Source organism: Schistocerca nitens, chromosome 9 (assembly GCF_023898315.1).
Source record: "Schistocerca nitens isolate TAMUIC-IGC-003100 chromosome 9, iqSchNite1.1, whole genome shotgun sequence".
Classification (NCBI taxonomy): domain Eukaryota; kingdom Metazoa; phylum Arthropoda; class Insecta; order Orthoptera; family Acrididae; genus Schistocerca; species Schistocerca nitens.
In genome coordinates this window covers 475715608-475739820 of record NC_064622.1, presented here as the reverse complement: position 1 = coordinate 475739820, position 24213 = coordinate 475715608, and the positions used below count along the sequence as shown (strand labels likewise).

At 40.0% G+C, this 24213-nt stretch overlaps 2 protein-coding genes across 2 annotated transcripts in view; both read right to left on the bottom strand.

The window, feature by feature from the left end:
- Window positions 1–5170: 5170 nt before the first annotated feature.
- LOC126204364 (uncharacterized) overlaps window positions 5171–24213 on the bottom strand; it is a 226022-nt gene continuing 206979 nt past the window's right edge. The window contains exon 5 of the mRNA XM_049938738.1: window positions 5171–6414. Coding sequence (XP_049794695.1) covers window positions 6013–6414 — 402 coding nt within the window. The 3' untranslated portion in view covers window positions 5171–6012. The remainder of the gene's footprint in view (window positions 6415–24213) is intronic.
- On the bottom strand, window positions 17062–18590 carry LOC126202931 (progranulin-like). The gene has a single exon (XM_049937026.1). It carries the CDS (start codon window positions 18567–18569, stop codon window positions 17376–17378), a length of 1194 nt encoding a protein of 397 aa, XP_049792983.1. The 5' UTR covers window positions 18570–18590; the 3' UTR covers window positions 17062–17375.

Here is a 24213-nt window from a genome sequence, read left to right as displayed (position 1 = left end):
TGACTGGTGGTCACTACAATGGCAAGTAAGCAAAACACCAGTGAACACTGCGGGGTTATCAAAAGAGTATTAGCGGCTGCACTGAGAATATTGTAGAAAACAAGAAAGGGTTTCAGGTGTGTACAGCTAAGAAAAATGCTGATGTAAGTCTGGAAACTTAGAAATAAGTGTTCAAGTAACAGTCATTTCATGGCGTTACATGATGTAAACGTTGTAGGCACATCAAACCCCTGTGGATGAAAAATACTTTATCTGTGTATATTCTAGAAGAAAAATGAAGAGCAATCTCATTTCTGTGGTCAGATGATCTAAATAAATTCAAAAGCTGTATATTACATGCATAAAAACAAACACAAGGCAATGGAATGGGTATGCCGACTGATAGATACTTCCTGGGGAGATAAGAACTTCCAAGGAGGTGGCCTCTGCAGGAGACAAAACCTGGTTACATCAATTAAATAAATGGTAATCTTCAGAAAGGCAGCACATATCTTCTGCAGCCAAGAAGCAGTATGAGTCTCAGACTTCCAGCAGTAAGGCCCTATTCCTTCATGTCTAGGTTATCAATTGATGATGGCCTCAGTGAGACCCTGCCCAGTAGTTTCCTAGAATGATCCTAGCAGTAGTGCTCAAATATTGAGTGGTTTGTGAGACAAAAGATGTGTCCTAAATATGTAGAAGTGGTCCACATGATAACTACTACTAGCAAACACACATATTTTTAAAACATGATGGTGATTCTAATTTTTGAATGCATATTTCTGGCTGATAATTAATGACAAACAAAGGTGATGTGACTTACCAAATGAAAGTGCTGGCAGGTCGACAGACACACAAACAAACACAAACATACACACAAAATTCAAGCTTTCGCAACAAACCGTTGCCTCATCAGGAAAGAGGGAAGGAGAGGGAAAGACGAAAGGATGTGGGTTTTAAGGGAGAGGGTAAGGAGTCATTCCAATCCCGGGAGCGGAAAGACTTACCTTAGGGGGAAAAAAGGACGGGTATACACTCGCGCACACACACACATATCCATCCACACATATACAGACACAAGCATATATATATATATATATATATATATATATATATATATATATATATATATATAGACACACACACACTCGCGCACACGCACACACCCATCCATCCACGTTCTTTTTTCCCCCTAAGGTAAGTCTTTCTGCTCCCGGGATTGGGATGACTCCTTACCCTCTCCCTGAAAACCCACATCCTTTCGTCTTTCCCTCTCCTTCCCTCTTTCCTGATGAAGCAACTGTTTGTTGCGAAAGCTTGAATTTTGTGTGTATGTTTGTGTGTCTATCGACCTGCCAGCACTTTCGTTCGGTAAGTCACATCATCTTTGTTTTTATATATATATATATAGTTATAATAGAGGGAAACATTCCACGTAGGAAATATATATCTAAAAACAAAGATGATGTGACTTACCAAATGAAAGTGCTGGCAGGTCGACAGACACACAAACAAACACAAACATACACACAAAATTCAAGCTTTCGCAACAAACTGTTGCCTCATCAGGAAAGAGGGAAGGAGAGGGAAAGACGAAAGGATGTGGGTTTTAAGGGAGAGGGTAAGGAGTCATTCCAATCCCGGGAGCGGAAAGACTTACCTTAGGGGGAAAAAAGGATGGGTATACACTCGCACACACACACATATTCATCCATACATATACAGACACAAGCAGACATATTTAAAGACAAAGAGTTTGGGCAGAGATGTCAGTCGAGGCAGAAGTGCAGAGGCAAAGATGTTGTTGAATGACAGGTGAGGTATGAGTGGCGGCAACTTGAAATTAGCTCCCCACTCCACCAAGAGTGTCTTTCCGCCGTCCACCTAACCTTCGTAACCTCTTAGTTCATCCCTATGAAATCCCCAAACCACCTTCCCTACCCTCTGGCTCCTACCCTTGTAACCGCCCCTGGTGTAAAACCTGTCCCATGCGCCCTCCCACCACCACCTACTCCAGTCCTGTAACCCGGAAGGTGTACACGATCAAAGGCAGAGCCACGTGTGAAAGCACCCACGTGATCTACCAACTGACCTGCCTACACTGTGACGCATTCTATGTGGGAATGACCAGCAACAAACTGTCCATTCGCATGAATGGACACAGGCAGACAGTGTTTGTTGGTAATGAGGATCACCCTGTGGCTAAACATGCCTCGGTGCACGGCCAGCACATCTTGGCACAGTGTTACACCGTCCGGGTTATCTGGATACTTCCCACTAACACCAACCTATCCGAACTCCAGAGATGGGAACTTGCTCTTCAATATATCCTCTCTTCCCGTTATCCACCAGGCCTCAATCTCCGCTAATTTCAAGTTGCCGCCACTCATACCTCACCTGTCATTCAACAACATCTTTGCCTCTGCACTTCTGCCTCGACTGACATCTCTGCCCAAACTCTTTGTCTTTAAATATGTCTGCTTGTGTCTGTATATGTGTGGATGAATATGTGTGTGTGTGCGAGTGTATACCCATCCTTTTTTCCCCCTAAGGTAAGTCTTTCCGCTCCCGGGATTGGAATGACTCCTTACCCTCTCCCTTAAAACCCACATCCTTTCGTCTTTCCCTCTCCTTCCCTCTTTCCTGATGAGGCAACAGTTTGTTGCGAAAGCTTGAATTTTGTGTGTATCAAATGTTGACAGTTAACAGTTAAATAATCAAATGATCGGGGCGAGGGAAGGGGAGGAGGATGGGGAGGGGGGATCTGCCTGAGGGAATATTCTTCAAAAAAGTCGTATAAGTCAGAATAAAAATAAAGCTATGAAGTTGGCTTGCACAAAAGAAAAGTATGCTGTCACAGCCAATGCATTACATAGATCAGCAGCAAAAATATTGGAACAGCATAGTATCAAAATGACATGTGAGAGATCATATATGAAAAATTTATGAACATTAATTTCTCATTTTTTTTGCGTTACTGGTATACTCAGATGGTCACCCACCAATGTATTAACAGGGCCTGGCAGTGCTTAACTTCAGTATATTTGGGAAACACTGTTTATTGGCTATTTTACTACAACGAAGAATGATTTGATGCTTATTAGTCATTTTATATGTACTCTAACACAATTTAACTTATTCTGAACATATTCACTGGTACTATTGACAAAACCTTGTTCTTTAGAACAACTGTGGTTTTCTAATTTTGTTTCTATTTTAAGACATCTCCTGGAGAACCTATATTTTCTGCTGAACTTGTTTTGTATTATCCTGGGACTTTGTATTTCCAATACTTCACTGTTGCAATTACAGTTGTGCTATGATATATTATCAGAGGAATCAATGATACTGAATAATTCCTTTACTGAAACCTTTTGCATTGCTTCTGTTATGAGATGACACTGGATTTTGTCAAATGAAGCATGACTGCTTTTAACAGCATTTATGTGACCCACACTTCAGCTTTCATAGCAGTGTCAGTTGACAATTTATGTATCAATATTTCAATGCTTGCAAATGAATATATTTCATAATTTCAGTACTTTGACTGTTTGGTACTTTCTTGGAGTTCCTAAATAACTCATTAAACTTGTTAAATTGTTTTTTAAGTGAGAGATCCTGATGCTCTTGATTACTTTTATATGTATGTCATTGTGTTCCTTTTAAAATATGTAAAGTCATGACAGGTTAAATCATTTAAAATCCTCTCGGCTTCATTAAGCTTTACTTCCTTCTTAATGAAGACATTCTTTCAACATTGCCCTTCTATTCCAGAATTCTCATTCGTATATTCCTCCAGATTTTCTTTCCTTATTTGCTCATGAATACATTGGTGTGCTACTCTCAGTCATTTACATATCATTCACATGCTCACATTAGATGAGTGTTCTTTGTGTACACTTACATTTCCTTTCTAACTTTATGCGCCTATCGTGGTACAATTTTCCATTTGTAGAGAGAGGAAAATCATACACTCCACATGTTTATTTTCCTCTGAAGTTAGAAGGACTTATATGAAAATTACTAGTAGAGAATGAGAAAAAGTTAATTATGTTTACAAACTGAAAATGAGCTAGAAGGTCATGTTTTTAAATTTTTTTTTTACTTCATTTAGTTCAAACTCCTATAACATTTTATTAAATAATGCATTCAATGTAAATAATAAATTACTTTCTCAAAAGCTAGGTATACAGAGAAACAAAGAAGAAGCATGTGAAGCTTGTAGAATAGCTAGAACTTATTGGAATCACATTAAAAAAGTAGCATATAAATACCAGAAGAAGTTTTTCACCATACTGCAGGATGTATACAATGCAGCAGATTTATGATGGGTTAAAACTATGTTAGGCTGGCACTCAAGCACAGAGCCTTAGCTTTCATGGCCATTACTTTAAGCAAATAGGGTAGCTAGGTACACATTGTGCAGTCACTGAACCCTCTGTCCACCAGTGCCTCCCTCCTGCATACCTTGCTAAACTAGAGACTAGCTCCACATTGATAGAAGTTATGGTGAAGAATGGTTAAACTATAGCCTAGTGGTAGTTTGCAGAATGAATCTTCCACACTCATTCGACTGCATATTGAAATGAAACCTGCAGACAGATTATATGACAGAACCCGATTCTTGTCTTTTGCAAGGAATTATCTAACTGGACCATCTGAGAACACTGTACATCTTAATTCAAAGCTTCCTTCTGTCAGGGACATAAATAATGTAAATTAAAGGCAAATGGTAAGACAAACAAGATACAATAATGGCATCAGACTCAGAGAAAAAATCTTGCCAGTTCAAAGGACAATATCTCACAAAAATCAGTTACTAAAACAATGAAATAGATTAGAAGAAAATGGAAATCAGGTTTCTATCAGTGACATGCTCTGTAGAAATGGGAAAATAAGAGTGGTTGAAGAGACAAGGTGATGTTAGTGTACACTTGCTACAAGATACAAATGATGATTTATCATGGCTTGGACAAAGTGCAACTTTTCTTAAAAGAAAATGAGGAATAGGTTATAAAAAAGAGTATCCTTTATACAAGACAGTTTATAAGACCAATTAACAGGGTCTCTGCTCTAAAATTAATAGGGGATAGTTGTCGAAACATGGAGTCTTATAGTTGGTTCAAAAGACATGTCTAGTAATATACTTACACTCATTTGCTTTCTTAAAAATTTGTATTCACTTTTTCAGATTTCTTCAGAGGTGAGCGGTGCTGGTTACAGATTTCTGAAAATTGTCAAGTCATTTCACTTATTTTCTTACTGGGCACAACACACTCTTTCAATTGGTTCTAACAGATTCATCATTCTTACGTTTTCTAACAGTTACAAAAACCATTTTTACATGGTACAGATGTCTCCAGGCATATTCATTCAATTGTGTACCTAGAGCTCAACCTATCTCTCATTCCATCACAGTCACAAATGGCAAGTAATCATGCATATTATTCTGAAAGAAATAATAGAAAAGTCCTGCAAATAAGCCATTTTTTAAAGTGAGAGTGATTATAAGTACAAAGCCAAAATCTCACTTTTCAATGCACCAGCAGTATCTTAGACTTGCTTTATCTTGAGAAACCATTATTTTCAGTCAAATATCTAAAAATACATCTGATATAGTGTCACACTAAATAAGACAATTCTTGTTAGTTTTTATTAAAAACATTTCTGCTTCTCTGAGGGGAACAACCACACACTGCTTGACATCACAAGCAGAGAAATACACGAAGACTGCTAATAACAGAACAGGGTAAAAATACTGATACAATTCACATGTCAACGAGAATGTCACATAGCACTTCACTGCACTTACTTTGACATACAGCAGCACTCTGTATTTTACAGATTTCAGTTATCATCTATATTAAGATCAGAATTACTCAGTCTCAAGAGATAAATGATATCGTTTCATCTTATCTCCAATTACTTTTGTAATGACGAAGTGAGAAACACTGCTCGACAGGCATTCCAGTTCTGTTCACGAGGTCAAAGGAGAAAGCGTAAACACTCGATGTGCAGCGTCAGCAGGAGGCCTCAGACGCTGCTCTCGCCCTTGCCGACGGCAGTAATGGGGTACGTGTACTTCTTGCGCGGGTAGGGGGGAACCCCGTCCGGTCCAGCGGCGATGCCGGACAGCAACGGCAGCGACTCGAGAGCCCGGCGGTCGGACCGGCAGTCGCGCCGCGACCGCACCACTGCCGGTGTCGACCTTGCCGAGTTCTGCTGCGTGTGGCGGCCGCCTACCACCTTCCCACTGTCATCATTGTTATTGCTCTCTGAGTGGCAGGGGTCATTGTCGAGTGTCTCTGGCTGTGAGAAATCTGTGGCGCTACTGCTAGCGAGCCGGTCGCCCCGCGCCGCCCGGTCGCAGTTGACGGCCTGCCTCACAGCGCTGGCAGTCACGGTGCTCCCTCTGTGCTTGTGGGTAAATTTCACCTGTAGGCATAGCAATTAGCAAACACAGTGAAATCGTCCACATGGAGCACTTGTGTGAGTGTGCTTTCCTCATTTGTTTTTGTAGTGCTTTATCAGTCCTGTGAATCTCAATTTGTTACATTGTTTGTACATATGGTATAAGATGAAACAGGTCTAAGATACCAAATACAATTAGTAAGTAGTACAATTACGAAATAATAATTCAGTATTTCTTGCATATTTGTAACATCATTGTAAGAATAAGTAACATGGCTGAAAGTAATAATTGTAGTTAAGTATGAAACTTCCTACAAGATTAAAACTGTGTTTTGGCCCAGGACTCAAACTTGGGGCCTTTGGCTTTTGCAGGCAAGTGCTTCACTGACTTAGCTGTCACAGCAGTACTTACAACCTGGCCTCAAAATCTTATGCCACTAGTACCTCATCTCGTACCTTCCAAGCTTAACACGACTTCTCCTGAATACTTTGTGGCCCTAACATATAGAGGAGAAATGGTTTAGCTTCTGCCGAGGTGATTCTTTCCAGACTGAATTTTACCTGGCAGTGGAGTGTATAAGGTATGCAGCACAACTTCTGGGTAGTTCAGAAGGTGGGGGAGAGGTGCTGTGGAAGTATAGCTGCGAGGACAACTCATGGGTCATGCTCAGACAGTTCAATCAGTAAAGCACTTGTTCACAAATAGCAAAGGCCCCACCTACATCTATATTCTGTAAACCACCATGAGGTGCATTACAGAGAGTACATACCATTGTACCAGTTAATAGGCTTTCATCCTGTTCCATTCATGTCCAATAATTATTATAATCTTATCCTCAAGATCCCTATGTGAGCGATACAAAGTGGGTTGTAGCATATTCCTACTGTAGTCATTTAAAGCCAGTTCTTGAAACTTTGTTATCATACTTTCTCAGGATAGTTTACATCTATCTTCAAGCATCTTCCAGTTCAGTTTCTTCAACATCCTCTGTGACTTTCTCCCATGGATTAAACAAACCAGTGACCATTTGCCCTTCCCTTCTCCGTATACATTCAATATCCCCTATTAGTCCTATCTAGAACGGCTCCCACATACTAGAGCAATATTCTAGAACCAGTTGCATGAGTGATTTGTAAGCAATCTCCTTTGCAGACTGATTGCTCTTTGCCAGTATTCTATCAATAAATCAAAGTTCACAAACTGCTTTACCCACAACTGAACCTATGTGATCATTCCATGTCATATCCCTACAAAATGTTACACCCAGGTATTTCTTTGAGTTGGTTGATTTAAACAGTGGTTCATTGATATTACACTCATAGGATATCACCATTTTTCATTTTGTGAATTGAAAAATTTTACATTTCTCAAAATTTAGAGGAAGTTGCCAATTTCTTCACCACACTGAAATCTTTTCAAAATCTGACTGAGTATTTATGCATCTTCTTTCAGATAGTAATTCACTATAGGTAACTGCATCATCTGCAAAAAGCCTGGTTTTACAATTAACATTATCTGCAAGGTCATTAATATACAACATGAACAACAAGGGTCCCAACACATTTCCTCTGGGCACACTCCAATTTACTTCTTCATCTGATGATGACTCTCCATCCAAGATAACATGCTCTTTCCTCCCTACCAAAAAGTTCTCAATACAGTCAAATATTTCACCTGATACCCCATATAACTATGCTTTTGACAATAAGGGTACATGCAGTACCGAGTAAAACACTTTTTGGAAATAAAGGAGGACAGCATCTACCTGATTGCCTTGATCCAAAGCTTTCAGTATGTCATGTGAGAAAAGTGTGAGTTGGGTTTCACATGATCAATGTTTTCAAAATGCATGCTGGTTGGCATTGAGGAGGTCATTCTGTTCAAGATACCTCATTATTTTTGAGCTCAGAATATGTTCTACAATTCTACAGCAAATCAATGTCAAGGATATGGGATAGTAGTTTGACCTGTGCCTTTATCCAAGGACTGGACACGGTTTTTTGTTTGAGGGATCTACAATAGATTGTAGTTAGGAGAGGGGCTAACTCAGCCACAAATTCAGTATAGAATCGGGCAGGGATTCCATTAGATCCTGGAGTGTTGATCAGTTTTAACAATTTCTGCTGTTTCTCAACACCACTGACACTGATACTTATTTCATTCATCGTTTCAGCTATACGAGGATTAAATTGGGGAAATTCTCCTGGGGTTTCCTTTGTAAAGGAACATTTGAAAATGTAGTTAAGCATTTCAGCTTTTGTTTTGCTACTTTCAATTTAAGTTCCTGTCTCATTTGCTTAGGACTGGACACTAACTTGGGTGCCACCAACAGCCTTTACACATGACAGATTTTCTTTGGGTTCTGTGAAAGATAACTTGACAATAAGGTCCCAGGTTTGAGTTTCAGTCTGGCACACAGTTTAAAGTCAGTGTACGCTTCACTGCAGAGTGAAAACTGCGTCTGGAAATGGCTAAAAATATTTGATTAATTACACTAATTTTTATGGTGCTGCAAAACTTAGAAACAGAATAGAAGCAATGGTCACTTTAAAGTTATATAAATTTAACAGTTATTTGAAGTAGTATGGTATGTAGTTCTATTGCATAAATGCAGCACAGTGTACTCATCGTTTACAAATGTTTATACTTACTGTATAGTCATGTAGGTTACACTTCCGCCTACAACCATGAGAGTGAATATCACAGATGCACTTTAAGATATTTTCTTCTTTTAAGGTATTTCATTTTGTGAATATTAATATTTTGTAACCATATAAACAAGCCAGGACACTACACTGACTTTTAGATATTGGCCTACAGGAATCTCTGTATTTAATTTGTTTTACTATTCTGACAATCTTTTTCTGTAGTCAACATTTTTTACTGGTAATTATCGAGTTCCATCAGTAATGACTGATAAATTCATTTTGTGTAAGTGCTTTTACAGCATATGTGAGTGTATTTAGCTTTTTATTTTGTTATTAATAATGGAAAAAGAGCAAACAGTGCATGAAATGGAATAGTTTACAGATGGCGTCACTCTGGGCCTAAGTTTATTGTGTAACAAAGTTTATTGGCATTCAAGAATTCAACCTCAAAGTTATCAGTACCCATCCATATACTTTGTAAAAAGTGTCCCATATTCCCACAGGAGACAGTAATGGTCAAAACTAGCAAAATGTCCTTTTCAGTCATTCATTTACACACTGTGTTCCATAAATTCCATCAAGAAAGAGTGTCATACACTAACAATCTGAAGTAACCACTGCTGACTACACATGTCAGCCCTATTAACAACAAATTACGTTTAGTGATAACCTACTCACATTGATAATTTTTGTAATTACTTCTAAAATACATTATATACAGTGTGGAGAAAAATTGTGTCACGGATCTTTAACCCTTGATAGCTGATGCCAGTAGGAACAAAAATTACTAATGTTGTGTAGGTTGACAATGCACCATTTTTAAACTACAGAAACTTGGTGCCATGCGCTCCGATTGGCCATGGGATTGCCCTGTTGCTGTTTGTCTGTTGATGGGCAGCACTGAGCAAGCAGTGAAGGAAACAAAAGAAAAATTCAGAGTAAGTATTAAAATCCATGGAGAAAGAATAAAAATTTTGAGGTTTGCCGATGACATTGTAATTCTGTCAGAGACAGCAAAGGACTTGGAAGAGCAGTTGAACGGAATGGACAGTCTTTAAAGGAGGGTATAAGATGAACATCAACAAAAGCAAAATGAGGATAATGGAATGTAGTCGAATTAAGTCAGGTGATGCTGAGGGAATTAGATTAGGAAATGAGACACTTAAAGTAGTAAAGGAGTTTTGCTATTTATGGAGGAAAATAACTGATGATGGTCGAAGTAGAGAGGATATAAAATGTAGACTGGCAATGGGAAGGAAAGCGTTTCTGAAGAAGAGAAATTTGTTAGCATCGAGTATAGATTTAAGTGTCAGGAAGTCGTTTCTGAAAGTATTTGTATGGAGCATAGCCATGTATGGAAGTGAAACATGGACGATAACTAGTTTGGACAAGAAGAGAATAGAAGCTTTCAAAATGTGGTGCTAGAGAAGAATGCTGAAGATTAGATGGGTAGATCACATAACTAATGAGGAGGTATTGAATAGGATTGGGGAGAAGAGAAGTTTGTGGCACAACTTAACTAGAAGAAGGCATCGGTTGGTAGGACATGTTCTGAGGCTTCAAGGGATCACCAATTTAGTATTGGAGGGCAGCGTGGAGGGTAAAAATCGTAGAGGGAGACCAAGAGATGAATACGCTAAACAGATTCAGAAGGATGTAAGTTGCATTAGGTACTGGGAGATGAAGAAGCTTGCACAGGATAGAGTAGCATGGAGAGCTGCATCAAACCAGTCTCAGGACTGAAGACCACAACAACAACAATGGGCAGCACTATGGCTGTCGGTCCACACATACAAACATCCTTAGCCCCATCACTGGCTCAACGTGATATGCACATGTGTCAAATACATCTTGCTGTTTGTATCCACCTCACATCACATCACATCACATCAAGCTTCGCTTCAGAGCACACAGTCACCTGCGATTTAGTCATACAGTAAGCATGGCAGCACAATATTCATTTGAAGAACAGCGAGATATGGTTTTTGTTTATGGACTAGCTGATGGTAATGCACATGAAGCTCAATGGTTGTATGAGGAATGGTACGCAGAAAGACACCATCCACACCCACAAACGTTTACAGCAATTCACCGGCGAATTTGTGAAACAGGCTTGATAGCGGGATATCATGGTAATGCTGGAAGACCTCGAACACAACAGGATGCCGCATTTCAAGAGACTGTTCTTGACTGCTTCAACGAAGCACCTATGACAAGTACTCAAGTGGTTGGACATGACATGGGGGCCACTCATCAGTTAGCCTGGGAGGTTTCGAGGGATGACTGCGAGCATCCATTTAGTTTCAACCCTGTCCAAGAGCTGTGGTGGACTATGAACACAGACTAGGGTTTTGTTGGTGGTTTCTGCGATGTGTTGCAATTCATTTTGCCTGAAGATGGCAAAATTAATTGCCAAAACTGGTTGCTTTCAAAATAAAATAAAATATCTTAAAGTGTATGGCTGTTGGTAATGTTTATTGACTTGAAAAGCTCAGTAAATTGTTTTCAATAATTGAGTATCAATAATTAGTCTTTCTGTGGCCACAGGGATGTGCATTTGGGTATCTGTGTGTGTGAATGTGGAACTATCACAGGAAAAAGAGTTAGTGTTCAGAAGCTAGTGTGAATGCTGTTTTCTGTTTTGTTACTGTGCTAATGCACCAAATTGTTATATATGAGTGGTTGCCTTTCCCCTACTTTACATACTGTGCCACCCAGGAATTTCCATTATTGTTAAAAATTCAACATAAATGGTGAATTGCTTAAAATTTGCTGATGAGTTGGCTACTCCATGAGCACATTATGTTCTTTTCTCAACAACCTGAGTACGAGACCCTGTCACACGAAAACCTTACAATACATTTCATACTCGTAATATCGCACAGCAGCTCAGGAGATTTGTAAGCTATCTCACACTAGATAACAAAGTGCATTGAATATAATGACAGCAAACAAAAAACAAGGGTTGATCTATTAATGGAGTATTTTTAAAGGAAGACATCAGACAACTTATAATGAAGAATTCAACATTCCACCAAGAAATTAAGTCAAGTTTGCCAGTAGTTAATTACTGGATAAATTCTTTCAGAATTCATACATCACACTTCAGTAGAAACGCCAGTTTTTAAGATTAACACCCTCTTTACTGTTAGGTGGTGATTGAATATTGGAATTTTAGTGACCTTTTCCACAGCAGCTACATAAGATGTATCAAACAAAACAGATTTTGCATGCTGCAACTGGATATGCTTAAACTCAAGGCACGTTTTGCCTCTGTTAACATGGTCTCATCAGTGGATGTCAGCTAAAAGTCATACCTTTTCTTCTCTCTTGTATGTTAGTAACATATTTGAGTCAAAATTCTTGAGTTCCACTTAATTCTTTGTATGAGGTGTTTTAACTGATAAAAACCAAAATGTAAGTCTTTACAGAGTAAAGATGTGACTCACTGTAGGTGGATACGGATCACCTGAAGTCATACATTAACAGGCAGATGCTGAGGCCACTGCTGCCTACTTCTGTAAAGCATCCTAACAAATTCTGGCAAGTGCTAATCTACTTACAGAGATAATTATTGGCCTCACTTCTAGAGCACTCGTTATATGTATATTAGAACAAAAACGTATTTTTTGAAATAAGCCACCGCTACCTCTATTGTACCACTTGACTGCTGTTTGTAACTAATACTTGAAAGAAAACATTTATGTAACTACACACAGACCGTGTTTAGCTGTCTTTATGCTGACAAAGTAGGATCTGTCTAGTACAAGTATTAGAATTGTGTGGACTTACATCTGTGGCTCCAAATGTTAAAAATGTTATGACTGTAGAAGGAGGGGCTAAAAAGTTATTCTTTTAGTCTGGTTTTGAATATCTGGATATTTTCAGTTTCCTATCTGATTTCACCAGGCATTCAGTAGGGACGGATGGGACCGATGGTGGTCTCTGTTCCCCCTGCCACATTGTGATTCCAGTCCACATGGGGAGAGGAGAACAGTACCACTGTCACTCCCAATTCCCTGCATTTGCTTTCATAATTTTCACATGATGCCTCTTTGCATACAAGATACATTTCAGTTCCAGACCAGAACTGTGGAGGAGGCTCCCTTCACTCTCAGCACACAATCATTTCCAGATGATGACCATGGAGATTAACCTTGAAAATTTGAGTTTCTACTCAAATGTGGTACAGTTTCAACTTCAGATAATTTTTTTTACAGCAATACTGGCATGAGGAACCCTAATGTAATAATAGTTAGTTGTGATAATTGTGACAATCATTCCAGTTTAGGAAGTTTAACTAATACACTGATTTTTAACAGTGTAAGCTATTATAACTAGAAACTGTTTCACTAGGTAACAAAACTACATTATTCATAAAATACTTTGTGCTACAAATTGTACTTTTTTTGGTGGAGTAGACTCAGAATCACATACATGTCAGCAGTTAACAACAGCCTACAAAGGAGATTGCTTACCAATCACTCATGCGACTGGTTCCAGAATATTGCTCTAATTATGTGGGACCTGTGCCAGATAGTACTAACAGGCGATGTGTCTACAGTACAATTTTCCATTCCTTGCATCACACTGTGATCTGTGTGTGCCTGACAGCTGAGGTAAGGAAAAAGTAAATACAACAGACTGACTCCAGTAATTTTTGTGTCAAAAAATAATTTATTCACCCCATCAAAAGCATAGTTTGTTACTGACAAACACAGTCCTTCCCATACAACAACATATTAAATACAATGATGTCAAAACACAGGCTCCTATAAATTAAAATTTCATTAGTTGAAGAAAAAACAGTTTTTCACTTGCTTCCATGTATGCTATGAATAATTGCAGCTCGTCATCAGGGTAAAAATCTGCCACACATAAAATGAAAAAAGTATTTCAAAATCTTTCATTGATGATTTGTTCTTAAAGTGTTCCAACTAACCATTACTCTGTCTCTGAATTAGTTTATCCAACATTTTTGTAAAGGCTGCACGTTAGTGAGTCAATCCAGTCCCCAGCCAGTACAATCTGCTGAAGCCAATCCATATTCACCATATTTTGAGCAATACTCATGATGAAATACTCCTTACTGGGACTGTTATGTACAATGTATAAGAACTTTAAACTGTCTTTATTCTGTCAACAAAGCAAAGTCTGTCATTTATCCCATAATTAATGAAACTCGTGTAATTCTTTCAGATCATTTTATTATGTTATTCAGAGACATTCCACTGAGCATAATTTAACCAACTGATCATGTTCATTACTTAAGTATGCATAATTTTCAAAAACAACCTCTATATCTGTGCCAACAACAGGCAATGACTAATAATGAACTACTTGATTACTAATATTTTAATCTGTGATTACACAAATATAAATCATATGTCACTATTAAAGTTGGAAAATCTACTAATAAACAACAGTTTCTACAGCATTAATGAATACCTGGAAGTTTTCTCAAATCTGTAGGTCTTTCATAACTCTCCAAACATCAACCGTTCCAAGATCAAACCAAACTTCTTTCATCCATGTATGTATGTATGTAATCCAGCACCTCACTTTTGTGCTGTGTTACTATGCCCACTTAACTAAAGAACTGGTATTTATTAATTTTAGTAAAATCGACCAAGGGGTTTTGCAAGCTTTTATTCTATCTGTATGTACATAAGCAGAATAATGTTTTTGTTATAAAGATGTGTTGATACCAATAATAAGATTTTGTACATGATGTAAATATTTAATATATAATTTTATACTGTTCTGTACTATGACAAGTCCAATATCATGAATGTGATAATACGGGAGCTAAATAAATTGATAAATAAGTCGTCTCATTCACTGCATCTCTTTTCAGGAAACCTAACCTCACCATCCCATGACTCCACCTTGTAGTTCATAAAACCATTCTGTTTTAGGTTTACATTAAATTTGTTGAAATAAATTCATATTTTCGCCTAATTATGTTTTATGGTGTTACTATAGAAGTGGTACTTAATTATTTAACCAAGTGAATAAAGTCTGTAGCATGTTGTATTTTGAGCTTCTGTGTATTTCATTTATTAATAATCACAAAACCAATTTTTTAGCCTTATTTGCCAACACATACATTTCAACTTAAAGGTTGAGAAATTAAACTTAATGCAATTATCTTTCTTAACTTTGTTTTGGCTATTATTTTAGTATTTTTGATGTACTTGATCAGAAGTAAAAATGCTGGAAGCTACAAAAAGAAATGCAGATGCAGATCTGGCAACATGAGGAATACACAATGAACTGTTAACACTTGAAAGTAAACAAGTAAATATATGTGACCAAAACAAGAATGGTAGCCCTGCAAGAAGACCATCCTATGCTTTTTAGTCGGCCTATTACTGTTTGTTTCACTTCAGCATGTTTTTTTTTCTGCTAGTTACAACTTTGTCTCAATTTTTTATAGCCTACAAACACCATTTGATAAATAATTCTAAAGAACATTGTGCATTATCAAACTTAATGAGTGTGCTGATTTGTCAGTAGAATGTAATTGCCCGTCCTAACACCATTCATGAAGGACACACCACACAAGGTTTCCTGCCGCAGAGAACCATCCTCAACAGTGAATCTTGTGTTAAAACCTCATAGGACTAGTACCAAGCTGATTTGTGTTTATTGTCTGATAATATATCTCAAGCACAAGAAATGTCAAACAAACAAATTCATAAATATTTGTTCATCATAATTCACCAACACAGAATGCAGTATCTTATAAAAGAAAAAAAAAACACTAGTTATCTGTGAAATGATCAGACAGTTCTAGTGCAAAAGCTGGTCAATTGCATTGGAAAGTATCTAAGCATTACCGGAAGACCGCCCTGCTATCAAACAGCAGAATGTATAAAAGAAGACAGACAAGGTCAACTGACAGGAAGTGATCTGCTGTGGAAGACTTGAGCATAAAATATATTAAACTGTGACATTTTCATGTCTTCATTCTCTTTGTCCAAACTGATTCACACAGTTTTACAGTTCTTTTCAGCACACAAAGCTACAGATTAAATGAAGATGTAAGAAAATACAGCAAGGTAAATCATTATGGTTTCAGCATACCTAAAACTCCAGGTCAAACTATAAGAATGAGGAATTGACCACTCACTAATAGCAGACATGCAGCACACAAAACATAACAGCACAGACTTAACTGGCTTTCAAGCAACTGCTTTTTTCCAGTTTTCCAACAGATCGCTACATACATATTAACATGTTTTGATTATAAAATATTTGATTAATTCAACATATGTATTTGTAATGTGATTACTATGGACACTATAATGGAATGAAAGTGATATTGTATTGTCTAGCTAGGATATGCATTGTCATGTGGTAAATGAAACAAGCAAAAAAAAAAAAAAAAAAAAAAACTGCCATTTCAGAGATACACTTCACAATAATGGCAACTGCACAATGAAATGACATCAATGAGTGAAGTTGTACATGTACTATAAATGTGTAAAGTGTATGTGGCCCATGAGAATGACATGTGTGCACTAACGAATAAAAAAAGTGTATAGCAGTGCACCAAACTAGACTACCCTGTGCACCTGTAAACAACTAAAAGCTATTGTATTTTCCATTTAACTAAAACTATACCAAAAAAATTACTCTCCTCCATATTGTGTTAAATATGAACAACTGCTCTTTAGGTGAATGTACTTAATATTTTCTCTGGTTATCACATTCTTTCCTCACACTTTTTATGTAACGTAACTGAAAGTTTATTACTGAATTGCATTAAATAAATAACATTGAATAATTTCTCGTATTGTGAAATGCTGGAAATACTTTAAATGACGATTATAATCTATTTTTAGACGTTCCAATAAGGCCAAATTTTTTCGGTACTCCATTTAAATTGTAGACTACTAAAATATAACCCTAACCAGTAGGAAAAAAATATATAAGCCGAATTTCAACTTCATGTTGCCATAGAATGACGGAGTTAGTTGTCTAAATCAGAGGATAACGATCAGAAAAAAAACTCAGTTTGTAGAAAACATTTTATTTCTATTTTGAATGTACAAAGCTGATATGGCTTGGATTCAGAATTTAAAAAAACAGTTTGTGATACAATAATCACAAGAATTTTAGGATAACCTACAATGAAAACGTGCCTAAAGGTCCTGACTCTATGTATCATTATTACACACGCAATTTCGTCTGCAGTAGCCTCTCTCGCATATATTTTTCGCACTCTTTTTCAGTTAATACAAAATTCGGCACTGTATGAGGTGAAATAGAGCTTTCTGTGTAAATTGTATATACAAAAATTAATACAGAAATATGAAAGCCTGGATGGCCTACACTTTCAGGCACCCGAAGATGCTACATACGAATCCTTCTGGACAGCAAGAATCGATCCCGTGACAACACACGGCATTTTTCATTGGACAACATCCCGCTGAACCATCTCTCTTCACACAGCACGTTTGGTCACTTCCGCATCTCTGTTGTCTTCCACTGCATCCTTCAGCGACAACTTGCTCCTTCTCCTGCACACGGGCTGCTTCCAAGGTGCTCTCGCTTTCTTGGCGACGGCAAAGACCAGCCCCGATGCAGTGTGTTCCGTAGGGGCAGCAGTGGGTCATGTCCCTGCAGCAGACTCCGTGCTGGTACGGACAGCAGCCGTAATGTTTCGTCGGCATCATGCAGCATGTCGTGACGCCGGGGCAGGTGCTTCCGTCCGGACAGTGCTCGTTTGACTCACTGATATTCGTTGTGGTGGCGGTGGTCAGCTCGACGAAAACGACACGCTCTTTCTTCTCTTGTAGAACGTCAATGCATCGTTCGTGCTCCTCGTCGCAAACAGTGCCGAAGGGGCAGCAGTGGATACCATCGAGGCAGCAAATGGCGCCTGGGAACGGGCAGCAGCCCTCTCCGCCCCCTGACAGTTCGCAGCACGTCTGATCCTGCGGGCAGGTCGTGTCTGTGCAGGCAGACACGCCCCCGCGACGTGCTGTCGTTTCGATTACAGCCTGCTTTGTGTGTGGAGCTTCCGCTCCCTCAATGTCGTTCTCTGTTTGTTGACGTCGGCACAGCCCGCCCCCGATGCATTGGGTTCCGTAGGGGCAGCAGTGGATCAAGTCCCTGCAGCAGACTCCCTGCTGGAACGGACAGCAACCATAGTGTTTCGTTGTCGTCATACAGCACGTCGAAACGTCAGGACAGGTACTTCCGTCGGGGCAGTGCTCGTTGGATGACACACTGATGTTTGGGGCGGCGATTAACTCGAGGAGAGCGGTCTCCCTGTCCCCTTCCTGTAGGACACTTATGCAGCGGCGATGTTCTTCGTCACACACGCTACCGAAAGGGCAGCAGTGGATGCCATCGAGGCAGCAGATGGCGTTTTTGAAAGGGCAGCAGCCCTCCCCGCCTTCCGATAGTGTGCAACACGTCTCATCCCGTGGGCAGGACGACTGCGAACATGTCGACAAACCTCCAGAAACACACGCTGCTAACGCGAAGGCAAGCACGCACAACTTCGTTCCGGCCATGACTACACCGAACCACAGCTGTTCTGCCGCTTTTGTTTCTCGACATCTCGTAGCTGTTGCAGTCGATGTATCGATTGTGACCACTGAACTCGATTCGCGCCGAGTCTGCGACCAGGGACGGCGATATCGTATTGCAACGCCGGTTGGTTGACTCCGCGCATCGCGTCACATGACGCCACGGCTCACCGCCCAATAGCGATACAGACACGCCTATCGAGCTGGACAGCGCGCCGCCGTTCTGTGTTTGACATACAGCATTAAGGATGTGACAATGATTAACTCCATTTGTTTAGAAAGTAAATAAGCTAACAAAAATGTAGCGCGTTTCAGAAAGCTGTCTACGCTTAAATGACGAATTTTACGCTCTCGCAAAAGCTGGAGGAGGAAGAAACTTTCTGTAAATGGCTTAGAGCAAATCTCGGTACCCCTTAGGAAGTCGATATCCATCCATGGACAAATAAATTGTGCAGATTTTGTCTACAGTTTAGAAATATGAGTGGATGCTGCATAGACATGGAAAAGATTATGCTCTTACAGCATCTTTGAAATCTAAAAGTACGGAAGATCCATTTAACATTAAAACATAGCTATGATGAGTGTCGTAATTACTTTTTAAGGGTTTAAAAAATTGCTTTGCTAAGATGATAAAATTTTAGTGGAAAATAATTAAAACTATTTCGTACGATTCTTATGTTTTTTTCGTTCCGGTGGAACTAAACACTATACTTAGACAGCAAATTCAGCTCTGCAGTGTTTCTACGTTCTTTCACGTGTTCCTTTTATTATATGCTCTCATCTGCGGCACATTACCTTCTTGTCCTTTTGCGTAACAAGGCTGCGCATTTTGGGAACTGAAATCTATAAGGGTATCTCACGAACTAACAAAGTTGGCAAATAAACAAGAAAATTCTAATAGTGTTTCCTTCGTGTAGGACAACCATAGCTGAAGGATTAGTTTTCTTGGAGATGCTATAAAGCGACAGCATCTCCGAAAATTGGAATGTCCAGAACGGATTGCAGTAGCCGACAGTCTCAACTTCCATAGAACAACGAGGAACTATAATCAACCTGAACGTAAAAAACAGGATTACGAATTGTTGAAGGTATACACTGTATAAAAAATGTTGTGTGTTAATAATTATCTACAGAACCAGCGGAACAATATCTTGCATCTATAATAAGGACTTTGTAGACATGTATGAAACTTTTGCTTGGGATGAATGTCGATTTCTCATGGAGGACGTCCGGCGAACAGATCTGAAGGCTGCCGATGTTAACGCAGGGAGTTGTACTGTAAGATCATGAACGCGCTAGAAACAAAGCGAAAGAAACCAGTGAATAACTAACTACTTTGTTGAAATTCAATGAACAGAATCAGAATGAGGGCAAAGGGAACGCCTCAGATATAGCATAACGGTTCGGCTGTTACACTGACGGGGAAAAAAACGGAACACGAAGAAGGACTTGTGCGGCATAAACGAAAGTTGATGTGCACGTTTCTTCATCTAAAAGATGATGTCTACTGAAATTTCTGCGCCAGTCGCATAAGGCTGACGCTGGTAGCTCCATTAAGAGGATGCGAATCAGGTTTCTTTAAATACACGATGTAACGGTCGTGGGCGTTAGTTATCTTTCAGATTGGACGTACCGAGTTGATGTTAATTAAGAATGCCTTTATGGCGAGAAAGACGCCATTGTTAACACCTCACTGAGTTTGAACACGGTCGTGTAATACGCCTACGAGAAGTTGGATGTTTGTTCCGCGATACTGCAGAAAGACTTGCCAGGAACGTAACTACGGTACATGATTGCTGGTAGCGGTGGTTACCAGAATGTACGGTGCAGCAGGCATGGAACTCCATCCCACAAACTGGCATCCTGGACCAGTACAACACAATCCATGCATGCTTGCATTCTGACGGTTAAACAATGGTTCAAATGGCTCTGAGCACTATGGGACTTAACATCTGAGGTCATCAGTCCCCTAAAAAATGGCTCTGAGCACTATGGGACTCAACTGCTGAGGTCATTAGTCCCCTAGAACTTAGAACTAGTTAAACCTAACCAACCTAAGGACATCACAAACATCCATGCCCGAGGCAGGATTCGAACCTGTGACCGTAGCGGTCTTGCGGTTCCAGACTGCAGCGCCTTTAACCGCACGGCCATTTCGGCCGGCTCAGTCCCCTAGAACTTAGAACTACTTAAACTTAACTAACCTAATAACATCACACACTTCCATGCCCGAAGCAGGATTCGAACCTGCGACCGTAGCGGTAGCGCAGTTCCAGACTGTAGCGCCTAGAACCGCTCGGCCACAACGGCCGGCTCTCTGGCGGCTACAACTGTTATTAATGTACCAGTACACCCGCAAAGGCTTTCTCACATTTACATAAACCTGAGATCTTGCAAAGTTAATCACCTAAATATGTTACCTAGATAAATGTATTCCCGAAATTTCATTAGCCCACATTAATTTCTTTTTGTGTTGCGATTTTCTTTTCCATCGGTGTATATGACAGCTCGCTTGTGTGCAGCCTAAAATGAAAGACTCGTAAGATATTTTGGCTCATCATCCTATCGTTTTTGTGAAAACCACCCTAAATTTCATGACGCGCAATCGACTCAAAATTGACGAGAGCGATATTTAATTGAAAACTGAGCATTTGTCATCGTCATATATGTGATCAGTAAACGCATATTTTTCTAGAAGTCGAGAAAAAAACGTTTACGACTGCCGTTTATGTACACCCGAGGAAAAACCTGATCAACGAAAGCGCCGCGTAGCGACCATGGCATCTGTCTGGGTAGCGAAAACCTATTTTCGATCCTCAACCGAATTCTGCCTTTTTTCCATTTGAATGTTTTCCCAATTCTAATTTAAAAGGTATAGAAGCGTTAGTAAGGTACGTAAAACAATAAGGAATAATTACAAGATACGGAAATCAAATTCTCAGATGACGTTGATTAGTAAAGAATTAAAATTGTACTCCGGGTCGTCTAAAACGTCTCTTTCATTCTGTAGCGTGTCCTCACTTTGGTTCGAACAACTACTTGGATGATACTTGCATAAACACTCGCGGCCTCAGGAATATACACATATCAAAAAATGTTTTCCATCACCCCGGTTCCCAGAAGTTCTGAAGACAAACTTTGATGTGGATATTGTATCACAGACACGGTCCCTTTGGCTGTTCAGATATGTCACTAAACCCTCCCAAAGACGTAAACAACCGTGCATGAGCAGCACCTATTAGACGGAGGGGATCCGACAGCCGATAGTTCCAGTCATTCTGCCAGGAAGGAGGTGCACGGATCGTGTTCTTTGCAGTTCAACTATGTCTAGACGGTCAATGCCGCGTTTCGATCGCGTTCGCATTGTTACTTTGTGCCAGAAAGGACTCTCTACAAGGGAAGTGTCGACGCGTCTCGGAATGAACCAAAACGATGTTGTTCGGACATGGAGGAGATACAGAGAGACAGGAACTGTCGTTGGGATGCCTCGCTCAGGCCGCCCTAGGGCTACTACTGCAGTGGATGACCGCTAACTAAGGATTGTGGCTCGGAGGAACCATGACAGCAACGCTACCATGTTGAATAATGGTTTTCGTGCAGCCACAGGACGTACTGTCACGACTCAAACTGTGGGCAATAGGCTGCATGATGCGCAACTTCACTCCCGACGTGCACGGCGAGGTCCACCTTTGCAACCACAACACCGTGCAGCGCGGTGCAGATGCGCCCAACAACATGCCGAATGAAACGCTTAGGATTGGCGTCACGTTCTCTTCACCGATGAGTGTCGTGTCGCATATGCCTTCATCCAGACAATCGTCGGAGACGTGTCTGGAGGCAACCCGGTCAGGCTGAACGTCTTAAACACACAGTCGAGCGAGTGCAGCAAGGTGGAGGTTCCCTGCTGTTTTGGGGTGGCATTATGTGGGGCCGACGTACGCCGCTGGTGGTCATGGAAGGCGCCGCAACTGCTGTACGATGCGCGTTTAGTGCAACCATATCGGCAGCATATCGGCGAGGCATTCATCTTCTTGGGCGACAATTCGTGCCCCCATCATGCACATCTTGTGAATGACTTTCTTCAGGATAACGATATCGCTCGAGTAGAGTGGCCAGCATGTTCTCCAGACATGAACCCTATCGAACATGCCTGGGATAGATTGAAAAGGGCTGTTTATGGACGACGTGACCCACCAACCACTCTGAGGGATCTACGCCGGAATCGCCGTTGAGGGGCGAGACAATCTGGACCACCAGTGCCTTGATGAACTCGTAGATAGTATGCCACGACCAATACGGGCATGCATCAATGCAAGAGGACGTGCTACTGGGTATTAGAGGTACCGGTGCGTGCAGCAATCTGGGCCACCACCTCTGAAGGTCTCGCTGTCTGGTGGTACAACATGCAATGAGTGGTTCTCATGAGCAATTTTTCTGTTCAGGTTCCGGAACTCTCGGAACCGAGGTGATGCAAAACCTTTTTTGATGTGTGTATAATGTATACAAATCTTCACGCAACCACATTGTTCCTTCCTAAGATTCGGCGGAAAACAGACTTGGTTTACATTTAAGACATTTCTTATTCGTAGATTAATTTCGATGCATGCATGTATGCATACGCAAGAAATCGGTGATTACAGTTGATTATGAATAATGCTATGAACCGGGACGAATTACCAGCTGTCTTACTCGGAAGGATTTTCGGCGACGTTTGTTTACAGACGGGTGCTGGGCAGAATTTTATTTCGAGGTTTCAAAATTACAATGTGCTTCTGAAAACCAAGCGGGAATTGTCTAAATGCGTGCGTGCAATAACGATGAAACACGCTGTGGATTCTATAAGAGTTGCTTTCATTACACTGAGTCGCGTTATGTAGAACATCAAAAATTAAACCACTTTCGCAAATATGATGAAGTTCAAAAGTCAAACAGTAGATAGATTTTCCAAAGAGTAACTAGTGCTCCATTTTTTGCGTTATATTCTTCATATCAATAAATATCTTGTATTACGCTCTTTCTAGAGTACCCAGTTCAAATTTCTCAAAATCGGTTCAACGGTTTTGTCTTGAAAGCGTAACAAACAGAGTTACTTTCGCATTTATAATATCAGTACGGATAAGCGACAGTCGTAACAGTTTTTTTCCTCGTTTTCTAGGAAAACATGCCTCCACGAATACCATGTGGATGATGAAAAATGCTCAGTTTTCAATTGTCTATCCATCCCGACATTTTTGAATCAATTGCGCGTCATGAAAGCTAGGGATAATTTTTTCAAAAACTGGAGTGCTTTGAGCCAAAATGCCTTGGAGTATTTCATTTTAGGTTGCACACAAGCGAGCTGCCAAATACGAGCTGAATCGGTTGGTCATGTCTGACTCCTTCCCTTTGACAGTGCTGAGTGTAACGGTTCTGATCGTAACCTTCACTCGTTACTTGAGTTTAATTTTTAACGACAGTCACTGTATTGTGAATAAGGTCTTAACAGTTAAGTGACTATTTTTGAAAGTGAACGATAAATAATACTTTGATCACAATCACAGAATTTTGTTCATTATTCCGCCCTACGTTTGGAGGTTTCAGCTATTTATCTCCATATTATTTACAGTTCTTTCACATTATCAGCGTCCGA

Excerpts from the sequence above, each read along its gene's own strand:
- LOC126202931 (XM_049937026.1), bottom strand. The coding sequence starts at position 18,569 with ATGGCCGGAACGAAGTTGTGCGTGCTTGCCTTCGCGTTAGCAGCGTGT.